General features: G+C 37.1%; 1 protein-coding gene across 17 annotated transcripts in view; it reads right to left on the minus strand.

The window, feature by feature from the left end:
- Nucleotides 1-12,118, minus strand: part of arhgef4 (Rho guanine nucleotide exchange factor (GEF) 4) — a 160,668-nt gene that overhangs the window by 17,300 nt on the left and 131,250 nt on the right. For 15 of the 17 annotated variants that reach the window (XR_012391285.1, XM_073924387.1, XM_009298443.5 and 12 more), the window contains one exon: nucleotides 5,079-5,224. Coding sequence is in view for 16 of the 17 variants with exons in the window: in XM_073924387.1 (XP_073780488.1) it covers nucleotides 5,079-5,224 (146 nt within the window). In the remaining variant the exon portion in view is untranslated. Of the gene's footprint in view, nucleotides 1-257; nucleotides 1,049-5,078; nucleotides 5,225-12,118 lie in introns of those variants that run through there. The other 2 variants (XM_073924405.1, XM_068213747.2) reach the window with 1 other exon arrangement.

The raw sequence follows: 12,118 nt of genomic DNA on the forward strand, positions 1-12,118 counted from the left end.
ACACCAAACAAGATCTGTAAGTTACAAAACAAAAACAATCCTCATCATTCAAAGAATCCCACAAATAAACACACAAACATACTCATAGAATCAGACAAAACATGCCCTGAGATGAAATAACTGACCCCTAGCAGACACTCGGGGTGGTTTTTCCTACTAGTAAATAATTAACACCATACCATCCCAGCACATTAACATTACTTCAGTCTGCCAACATCAAACACTCACACACACAAAATCACACCCATTCCGGTTACCTGCACTGTGATGCCTGCATCCTGAAAACCCATCCATGAGTGAGCAAGAGGGACCAACTTTCCCTCCTCCTCCTCTGCACCCCTCCCCTCGCTCTTCCTCCTCACTGCGGCTGCGCCCTACTGGAAGGCCAGCAGGAACATCAGCACTACGTTGATGATGACCAGCAACATCATAATGACGAACACCACCACCTTTTGGGCCTCCGGGCTGAGGTTGCAGCGCAGCAGGAAGTGAGCCAGGCCCTGCCGAGTCGACGTCCGCTGGCCTCCACGAGCCATGGCGCCCAAATCCCCCTCGCCTAGAGGTGTGTGTGCGAACGCTCGATGGCACACACTTTGCCAGCCGGTCCGCTCTGCACTCTCCGTCAAGCCTGAGGGGGAGGGGGATGATGAGCCTCCACGTCCACAGTTACCTGCTCACTTCCTTTCCTCTCCCTTCTCGCTCTTTATCTCGTGTGTTTGCTTCTTCCTCCTCCTCCTCGTCCGTCACTCCCCTCAATTCTTTCCCCGCTCGCTGCTGCTGATGTCAGGAGCAGGGGTGGATGTGTCTCTCCGCCTCCATGTATTCTTCTCCCTCCGTCCCTCGCTGTCTGCTTCTCTCCCTCCGTCCTCCTTTTCGCTGCCTCCACTTCGCTGTCCTCCTGCTCGGTTGTGTGTTAATTCCCTTGCATCTGATTAATGCACATGAAATCTACACAAAAAACGCAAACCTGAGGGTTGGAAATGGTCGCTGCATCCGTGCTTAGCGGCACTAGCAAAAACCATCCATCCATCTCCCTGAATTGACTTCTGTTTTTGCTCCTGTTTTTTTTCCTTCTCTTATCCTTTTCAGCCAATCGGATGGCGGTGCTGTGAAGCGTATCCAGGATACGGGAGTAGTGGAGGCTGGACTTAGCAGCAGAAGCAGGAGGGAGGCGGTGGTGGGGGGAGGGATGCGAGAGTATGCAGCACAATACATCCTTTCAATCCTGACGCGTCTTTATTGGCTGAGCCGACCGCCCGTCAGCCATACTTCCTGTGTAAATGTGAGCACATCCTGCCTATCTTCTCTGGGCAGTGTTATGTTAAAGGTAATGCTCTTGGAGATATTAATTAAGAGCTGCGTGAGGTGCCAAACACCTCTTGAGCTTTCATTTCCTGACCCTGCTAAGTGTTGGAGAGGTAGGATTAGCGCAGTCATCCCCACTTGTCTCGCCTATGTGCATACATTTGTGCACAGCTAATGGGATTAGTGAAGGCCTGTTATTCCACTAACCCATTGTTCTCTCTCTCCATCAGCCGGCAGATCCCATAACCACTGTCCCAGTGTCACGCAGCACGATACTTCCTTTTCAATCAGCAGCTGTGACTTTATGACCCACACACAAGCAAAACATTCACACACTCTCTTTGACACTGAAACAAAACATTTTCCCTAACACACAGGAAATGAACACTTAGCTATATAGATTGTTCGAGGAAAATGAGAGTTGTGTTTGCCTATATAAAACTTGTGAGGTTGTGGCAGTTAATTGACAGGTTGTTGCTCCAGTGTGCAGAAGATAATGGTTTCAGTGCATGGCTGTGCAATGTTCTATGTTCTATGGTGCTAATGGGGTTGCACTGCATAATAATTTATATTTAAGATTGTTTTCTATTAAAATGTGCTGTAAAATATCTTACAATTTTAATGAGAAAAGTTTTATTTTCTTACCTTAATTTCTTAAAAGCACTTTTAGAAATGAAGGTACAAATGCAGTCACGGGTGGTTTCTTTTCGAAAAATGCACGTTCGTGCCTAAAGGGTTGTTGCTAGGTCAGATACGTTAACGAGAATCCTTTATATTATTTATTTAATTTCCTATTTATTGTATTTTATTATTTATGTTATTAATTAAATGACCAAATAAATCGTATTTTATTAACGCCTTCCATCACCCCAACCCTAAGCCCAACCATCCCAGTATTGTAAAAATATTAATTATTGTTATACAGTGTTGAAAAAGTTATTCTATATTGATGTGCGTATTCGCATCTGAACGCAGGAAAAAGCGGCCGCACAGAGAGACACTGCAGCGATGCTGAAGAGTGTGGCTGTTAACAGGGGTTTGATGGGTAAATATGAATTTGTAGCTAATTTGAACAACAGCAAACGATGCCAAAAAGCATTTCCCGTTGTTTACATCCTTGTTTACGTCCATGCTACAGCATACCATTAATGCTAGACACTGTGCATGTCATAGATCAATTTTAACAATTAAAATACTTACAGTACAGGTTGTGACTCACAATGCAGAGCTTCTGCTTGTTGGAGCTGCTCCTTTGAGGAGTTTTAGCCGAATCCAGAACTGAACTGGAGAGATTCAGGAAGCTGTCCTTTGTCAAATGCTTGCTATATATTTTTTTAAAATCCTCTTGAACAAAATTAAATTTAAATTGTAAGCTCTTCTCCCTTTATGTCATGTCCTTTGGAAGTCTAAATACAAAAACAGAATGAGCTCTGAGGAAATAGAAGTGTTTGGAAGGCATTTTAACTTTCTCTGCTATAACATTACAGCGCCTCTGGCCACACCCCTTTACTGTGCATGGCGTATGCACAAGGTAAATGCATGTAACCGGAAACCTTTTGATTTCACTAACCCGTAGGTATTTTTTTGTAGTCCCCAAACTTTGTTCGCTGTGGGCTTTGCTAGGCTAACTCTGTAAAAGCCAAAGTCTCCCTTTGCATGGACCTTTGAGCACATTACATTCAGAGATGTTGTTTATGTTCACACAGCTACATTACACATCAACTAAAGCTAAAAATATGACATCGTAATGGACCACCATTTTTAATGAAAAAAATAGAACTTTGTTAAAATGTTATGAGCAATGAATCAAACCAACCACCTACATTACAAACTATACAAACCTTGATTTTAAGCAATAAAATACTGTTTATACAAGTCATGTACTTAACAACTTTTAATAGGGGAAAGAAACGCAATTGCCATAAACCACTGGCAAAAATGACAGAAATGTTGGTCGTACTAAGTATTTTCATTTTTTAACAATGTTTCATGTAAATAAACAGAGCTAAATATGTCTTCTGATAGTTTGCAACAGCTTTTTGATTGGAGAAATCTTCTGTACAGCATCATGAGTAATCTAGTATTTCTGCACACATTCCTCAACTAAATTAGATTTTTTTAAATTATTTTCTTATTAATGCTGACAGATTGGTTCAACAAAAATATATTCATTTAATTAACAACCTCAAAGTTCTACAGATCTGTCACAATTGATTTATGAGTTAATGTTAAAATTCCATTTTGTAATGGAGAAAGCTACTGTATGTTTTTACTTCGGGAACCTGAAGGTCTACATTCTCACCTTTTTTAACACAATAAATGAAAATATATGTTGCTATTCATTTAATTTCATCAGAACTTTAAAAAGAAAAGTTTACCATTTAGGTAGGTGCTAAGAGGATGGTTAGTTAGTGGTGTTGAATTAAAGGCTGGAAAAAGCTACACTGATCTTAAAGCTTGCTTGTCTCAAACCACAAATCAAAGGCATTGTACTCTATCCTGGACCCTAAATATGGCTCAGGCCACATCTATTATGCATCTCCCAGGTGAAATGTTTATGATTTAAGGTACTGTATCACTAATATCCTTATGACAAAAGGTGCAGGCAGTTTTATCCAATGCTTTTGTATTTAAATGTTTTGCCATTTTTTGAAAGAATAATATACAGAGAAATGAATAACAATATAGTTAGAGAGAATCAGTCAGGACACAAAAACTCGAAGCACAAACATGGTACAAGTTGGAGCTCTAACCTAAATCTAAATTTTATAAGTTGTTTCTTTTTGTGGGAACCAATGACACTGGGACAATTACTGTAGCACTATACACTTCTGTTCATGCAACAGAAAGGCTAAACACATTGAAGTTTAATAGCAGGGGGTATTTGAATGTTTCTTTAAAAGCAGTCTTAGCCCTTTCTCCCAAGAAAAACAATGACATTTTAAATTTGCCTGTTTAATATTTCCTGTATACTTTTCCAGGACAGAAGGCTGAAAAACAATAACAGCATCAGCACAGGGCTTCCGTGCAGCTCAGTGCACACCAAGCTCCCTGAGGCCTGGCCGTTGATTAGATTTTTCTGCCGCTCCTCCTAAAATGCTGAATGGAGTAACTGAGCGGTTTTCGACAATGATACCAAACAGTCATAAATCAAACTTTGACAATCTGCATATTCTCGAAAATCCGTTGTAAACAACAGCATCTTTCTACAACACAGACTCATCTCCAGTCATGCTGAAGATGATGGGAAAAGGAGAGCGACAGCAGGTCATTCTGCTGGTCTCAGGCCTCAGGAGAGAGGCAGATGAGTAGTAGGCTATTAAATTACATTGACTGAACTCTAAGGGCCTTGAAAACCAAATCAACAACACCTTCAGAGTCTAAAAGCATATACAAAATTAAAACTCATTGCTCCTGATGAAACATTAACGTCTTACAACGAGAAATGATAAGTCAGTGCAAAAAAAATGCACCTTTAATCCAAAGCCTCATGAGTGTGATTACATTTTTTTTCTGTACTTATTTTGAAGTAACTGTAAATACTTGTATTCTATTAATAAAAAAGGACCACAGTATTGAATATATATATATATATATATATATATATATATATATCTTCTTAAATGCTCCACTGAAGAAAAAAAGTCTGATCTGAACTTAAGTAAATATTAAGCTTTTAAGAGATATTTGGGTAAATAAAATTTTGTGTCATGAACAGAAGGAGCCATAAGCATGATCTGCAAAGACAAACAAACACAAATAGAGTATTGTACCTCATTTATGGCCAGCTGTTCTCCTCCTCCTCCTGGGTGTCCGAATCGGTTGGAGGAGCTGCGGAATTCATTGTACAGATCATCTTCACTGCCCACCTCATCTGCAAGACCAGACTTATCCTGTGGCCCATCAGTTATCACCAATGCTGTAAAGCAAAACACAACACAGTCTCAGTCCTGCAACATCCTGCAGTCCAGCTAAACACAGATTCTTATAAATAATATTTTGTATATTTATATCACAAAGTATTAAACAGGAATGAAAAAAAGGTGTATTTATATACAGATATACAGTTTGTTTTAACAGAAAAAAATGTGCTAAAACAAACTGTAATGCATTCTGCAGGTATTTGACTGATCTTGTGATCTGAAAATAATGTCTTTCTGAGTATGCGGCCCACAGTGTGTGAGTTTTTCCAGGCTGGGGTTGTTAAACTGTGGTCAGGGAATCCAAAGGAAGCCACAAGGGGGTGCTAGGGGGTTGAAAGAAAGAAAGAAAGAAAGAAAGAAAGAAAGAAAGAAAGAAAGAAAGAAAGAAAGAAAGAAAGAAAGAAAGAAAGAAAGAAAGAAAGAAAGAAAGAAAGAAAGAAAGAAAGAAAGAAAGAAAATTTTGGTTCAAAAATATATAAGTCTAATATATAAGTCTCATATGTAGACATTTAAAATAAAACATCCTGTTTTTAAAAAAAACTTGTGCTTTTAAAAAGTATTTGACACTACTTTAGTAGTGGGTGGAAAAATAGACAGGTCAACTTGATACAAAGTTGATTTCTGGTAAAGGTATTTGGGAAATGGTTATTAGGCATTTAGTTAATGCATGCCATTGAATGCAATTTTAATTTAAAATAAATAGCATTTTAAGAAATGTGTTTCTCAAAATCATCATTATTTAGTGGTCTTTTATATCAAAAACTATATAAAAAGTTCAAATATGTGAGGTCATTTAACCCATTTGTGCCCAATTCTTTCTGAATGGTTTTATGCATGTAGCCTGGTTAATAGTATCCTATATTAACATGTTTTGCATTTATTTTCTCCAGGTTCTTTTTCTTGAAAATCATATTTGAATATGCAGCAACTATAGTTACTGGTGGGCAAATATGTTGTAAGAACCATTCAATGTAAAATTTGCATATGGGGAGAAGATTTGGCATTCTAATTTAAAACAACTGCTTTCAACAGAATTAAACCATATTCTAAAACACATGTATTATGTTTAAAACACGAAAACCATTCAATATGAATCCCCACTGCATAATTACATCAGTCAAATAAATTAAATATTTATTTATTTATTTAAAAATATATTGTGCTCTCCACAATGGTGATGTCTAACAAAATGAAGATTTTTAGTAAATCTCTCTAAGACAGAAATAGTCAAACAAGTGATAAGTAAAGCCGCTGACGCTCATTTGAGTTCCTCTAAGGCCATGTCCATTATCCGCTTTTGAAATCTTTACCCTGACAAAAGATTCATAAATGTGGGTTAAAGTGTTTGTATTTTTGTGTGGATGAACAGTCAAACCGTGTAGAAAAAGCTGTGATTTAGACGATACCTATGTTTGTGTGTAAAGCAGGGCCTAAGGCTGTGACTGAATTCAGTTTTAGTTTTGTGTTTTCTTCAGTGATTCTGCTTTTTAATAGTAAGAGTTCATTATTCTCTGTTCAATCAGCACTTTAACTCTGCTCCAATGTTACTTTAACCCCTTTTGTGGGAGTGGGACTAGTGCGAGAAGTTCAATTTAACTTCCTTTTTTTTTACCTTACTTTAAGTATTTTGCTGCGGACCAAAAACCTTTATTTATTACCTTAATAACACATTATTCCCTATTTTCTCATGATTTATGTACTTGCAAGGTTTTTGCCCACATGAACTTTTGACAAAGTATAGAAAAAACTATAGATTTATTGAAGGATTTGTTTCATTTGGATGAGTCTAAAGACCTTTATGATTATGCTGAAATATATTTGTGAACAAAAAATTATTTGAGTAATATGAAAATTGTTTTTATTTGTGAGGGTTTGCCTCCATTTTGCATCCTGGATCTTAGGGGTAGGAAGGTGAAAGTCTCACGTGACAGGAATTCAATCAATTCCTTTTTTTTAAAAATCTTTTATTTGGTTGTTTCCTTTTATGTCTTTGAGAAATGAAAAATGTATAACATGTAGACAATTACTCATAAAAGGAAAATATCAACAATGAACTTTGGCAACTGTTGTCGGTGGGCTTAAATTTGTCATATGCACTATTTATCACTTCAAAAAGATTTATTAGAAGCGGAATTCAGTTTTGTGTCTAGGCTCCAGATTTAGTGTGCAGCTAATCTCACGGTCAACAGATGACAAGATTCAAGTGTTTTCCACAGGGAGCCTGTGGTTACGCAACCATTTCCCCAGCCAGGAAATTTAATGACCTTCACTTGTATGGCCACAGTTGATAAGAGGATTAATCCACTAATTAGCAGTAGGAATATTTGATTAGCTGCATCTTATTAACAGTTGGCTAATTCATACTGGGAAAATGTGGCTCACGTACCTTGGGAATAAAGCTTGAAACATACTATTACATTGAAAAACCATATCTGCGGCATACGGTGAGTTTTTAAAACCAGTAAAGGCACAAATTCGTTAATAGCTTGTGCAAACCCATTTGTTGGTGTTACAAAACTACTATTAGGATTAAAGATGCACAGTGAAAAAATAGTGATGAAAAGGTATACAGTTATGCTGGTGGCTGACTTTATTGTGTTTACTTCCACTCCAAAATTTCACACTTTTTACCCCACTTAATTGATTTAAAAAACATGTTGCTCCTTAATGTTTTTAACTGGAGAAATCCCAACGCTATCTCAGTTCATAAATTTTTGATTTAGTGGCTAATTCGTATGAATTTGTATGATCTTATTCGTACAATTTAGTGTGATATGCTTATTGCCCAATGATGGTTGAGTGTCACACCTCCTTTTTTAAATTTATATTTTTAATATGACTAAACTGATTTAAATATGTACGAATTAGCCACTAAACTGACAAAACGTAAAATAGTTTAGTTTTCTCATGAAATCAAGCTGGAAATCCCTACCATTCTAAAATGAGACAGTTGTTTCCAATTCATTGACAAGCTGAATCTTTTCATTTAACCTGTTAAATTGCTTTGCAAATTGCACTGAAAGTTTCATTTACGGATTTAAATTGATCAGATCTGTTCTCATGTCAACAACTCACTGATTCTTATCAGAACAAGTGTCAGCTTAACAATTCTCTGATTTAAATGATCCATTTAAAGTGAGTCTCCAGATAACAATTCAGTGATTCAAATGATCTGGTCAGAACAAGTGTCAAATTAACAGTTCTCAGATTCAAATGATCCATTCAGCGTAACTATCTAGTTCACTACTGATTTCAAACATCTAGTCAGGACAAGTCTCATGTTACAATTCACTGATTCACTGCGTCTCAAGTTAAAGATTCACTGATCCAAATGATTTAATCAGAACAAGTCCCACCTTAACAATTCTTTAATTCATATGATCCATTTAAATTGAGTCTCTAGTTAACAATTCACCAAATCAAATTACCCATTCAGCATATCTAGATTCACCAATTCTACCAATCTAGACAGGGTAAGCCTTATGTTAACAATTCTTTGATTCAAAGCATTTATTCAGAGTGAGTCTCCAGTTAGGATTCACTGATTCAAATGATCAAGTCAGAACAAGTGTCAAATTGACAATTCTCCGATTCAAATGATTCATTCAGCATAAGTATCTAGATGTACCAATTGTAACAATCTAATCAGGGTAAGCCTCATGTTAACAATTCTCTGATTTAAAGTATTTATTTAGAGTGAGTCTCCAGTTAAGGACTCACTGATTCAATTCATCAGGTCAGAACAAGTATCAGTTTAACAATTCTCAGATTCAAATGATCCATTCAGCATAAGTACAGTATCCACACTCTCAGAAATAAAGGTATGCAAACTGTCACTGTGGTGGTACCAAAGGTACACATTTGTACTTAAAGAGTCCATATTGGTACTTCAAAAGCATATACTAGTACCTAAAAAAATTAAGAGAAACACGTTTGTACATTTAGGTTCTAATATGTACCTTTGAGGAACCAATATGGACCCTTTAAGTACAAATGTGTATGTTTTGAAATGGTACCACCCAGTGGCAGCTCGAGTACCTTTATATCTAAGAGTGTAGATTTACCGATTTCAACAATCTTGCCAGGGTAAGTCTCATGTTAACAATTCTCTAATTCAATTTTTTTTATTCAGTGTGAGTCTCCAGTTAAGGATTCACTGATTCAAATGATCTAGTCAGAACAAGAGTCAGCTTAACAATCATCTAATTCAAATAATTTATTCAGCATAAGTCTTGTGTTAACAATCCTCTGATTCAAATGAGCCATTCAGCATAAGTATCTAGACTTACCAATTATAACAATCTAGTCAGGGTAAGCCTCATGTTAACAATTCTCTGATTCAAAGTATTTATTTAGAGTGAGTCTACAGTTAAGGATTCACTGATTCAAATGCTCTAGTCAGAAAAATTGTCAAATTGAAAATTCTAAGATTCAAATGATCCATTCAGCATAAGTATCTAGTTAATGATTCGCCAATTCAAACAATCTAGTCAGGGCAAGTTTCATGTTAACAATTCACTGATTCAAATTATTTATTTAGAGTGAGTCTCCAGTTAATGATTCACTGATTCAAATCGCCCATTCAGATCGAGTCTCCAGTTAAGGATGAATAATGAAACAGAGGGCTGATGTGAGTACATTTGGGACCGAATGCAACTCTTTGATTATTAAACAAAAACAAGAAACTTTTTTTTGTGCTGATTCACTTTTGTTTTTGCTAAAATGTACTTTAGAAAGTGACCAAATCACTTGTCACTTTAACTGAAAGCACATCAAAACAAAGCTTTCTTAACAAGCCAAGGGTTTTAAGATTGTTAGCAGATGCTCAGGGGAACCATAACAACAAGCTCACAGCTAACATTGACGCAACTTTCATTGAGCCAAGAGTGTGACCAAAATGCTCCAGTAAAACTCTGGTGAGATGTTTATTGGCTCCACAGTGGCGCATTAATGTGCCCTTTCATGCGTTTGGTGTTTTTAAGGCACTGGAAACAGTCTGCTGCCCAAGCTTTCTGGCTCCTCCACAGACAGGACTGCTATTATTTATTAGTGTGCAGTAAACCAGCGAGGAAGAGTAGACCTGGCCGCCACAAGCAGTTTTCTTCCTGTCTCATTCATAATGAATGGATGGAAGAGAATGGAGTTCAAATTTACACCCTCCAAAGATCCATTGTTCTGGTGCAGCAAGAAGGGACTGTGTGTGAAATTGAGTTAAACGAGAATGCTGTTTTAAATTGTGAAAACGTAATGAAGAATGTAATCTGCATTTAAACTGGCTTCACATCACAGTTCAACATCTAGAATGGATCCTAAGGGAAAAAACGACCCTAGAAACACACAAGATTTGATGTGATTAACAAGGGAAGCTGTTTGTGTGTGTGAAAATTCATCTTGTAATCCGGTTATGCTCTTCTATGTAGGTTAATTGTGGCGTTGGTGGATTGATTAGGCAGACGGACAAGCGAATCAAATCGTCCTGATTTGTTTATCAGCCGGTAAGTGTGGCCCAAAGCACAAAGCAAATGCGACAGCACATGTCAGCAGCATTCAGCATTTCCAAAGCCACATGAGCTGATGAAATCAAATGTAGTTCACCAGAGCCCGAAGTCAGACGGTCACAGTGGGGTAACCCAAACAATCCTGTCTAGGACAGCCCCCATAACTTCATGAGTTCATGTGCTTTCTTTGTAATGCTGCCTTCAGGTTTTAAAGAAGGTCAGGGTTTGGGTATTGCTTTTGAGCTTTTATAAGGATGTTGTAGCACAGACCTGAAGGAAGAATTTGATGTCTGCATCTGATTTAATGCATTAATATTAGACTTTCCCCTTCTATTTCTCTATTTAAGTCAGTTTTAAAGACCTTTCTATGTTCTCTTACTTTTAATGCTCCTTAATAACCGGTTCTATTATTGCTCTTACAGATTAATCTGGTAGTCTAGTTTTCTTTTAACCTTATTTTTAACTCTATCATTTAGTACTCCCATGTACATTACTTTGGTCAACTTTGGTTGTGTTTAAATGTGCTTTTTACATACTGTAAATATTGTTTTGTATTGTATTGTATTGTATTGTATTGTATTGTATTGTATTGTATTGTATTGACATTACTTTCTTACTGCAAATACCTGGAATTCCATCACTGTGATTCCTTGTCATTCAAAAACATTACGTGAAGTTTCATAAACTAATTTTGAGAGGAGCACGTGATATGATTGTGCACCGCTGGCTACTCATCCGTAATCAGTAATAATCCAATCAGAATGATCCTAGCTTAATATAAATGGATCACTTTCTCCTTATTGCACTATCTTTGTTTTGGAAGAATCCCCCCTTTCACCCCATCTCCTCCTTTTTTTTCTCCCCTTCTAAAGGGGGAGCGATCGAGACCTACCTGATTTCGGTTCTCCTGATATGCTTCTAGACCGGGCAAGAGCCCTGGGCTCAAATATCTCCGAGCTCAGGGTTCTCTCCCGGGACAGCATGCCAAACCTGCTATAAGTGCCAAGCATATGTAAGTGGGAACCCTTAAAATACAGTATATGATTTAATTTTACCCCAGATTTATCAGAAATACAAAAAATAATTAGCTTTTTGCACATTTTGCAGCAGGTAAAAAGTGAAAAAGCCAAATAGTTACACTAATGAACTTATATATGATACTGAGGTGATCAAGACGATCAGAGTTCGATTCCTGACTCATGATCCTTTGCCGACTCTTCCCCTCTCTCTGCCTTCCACACTTTTCTGTCTATAATCTCCACTGTCATGTCTAATAAAAGGTGAAAAATATAGTACAGGTACACATATATTAAAATATATATAAACAAAAACAAAAAATAAAACAACATTTTATGTCTCTTTACATGGACTTGTACTTGAGCACTCCACAAC

The sequence above is a fragment of the Danio rerio genome, chromosome 2 (genome assembly GCF_049306965.1).
Source record: "Danio rerio strain Tuebingen ecotype United States chromosome 2, GRCz12tu, whole genome shotgun sequence".
In the NCBI taxonomy this organism is placed as follows: Eukaryota; Metazoa; Chordata; class Actinopteri; order Cypriniformes; family Danionidae; genus Danio; species Danio rerio.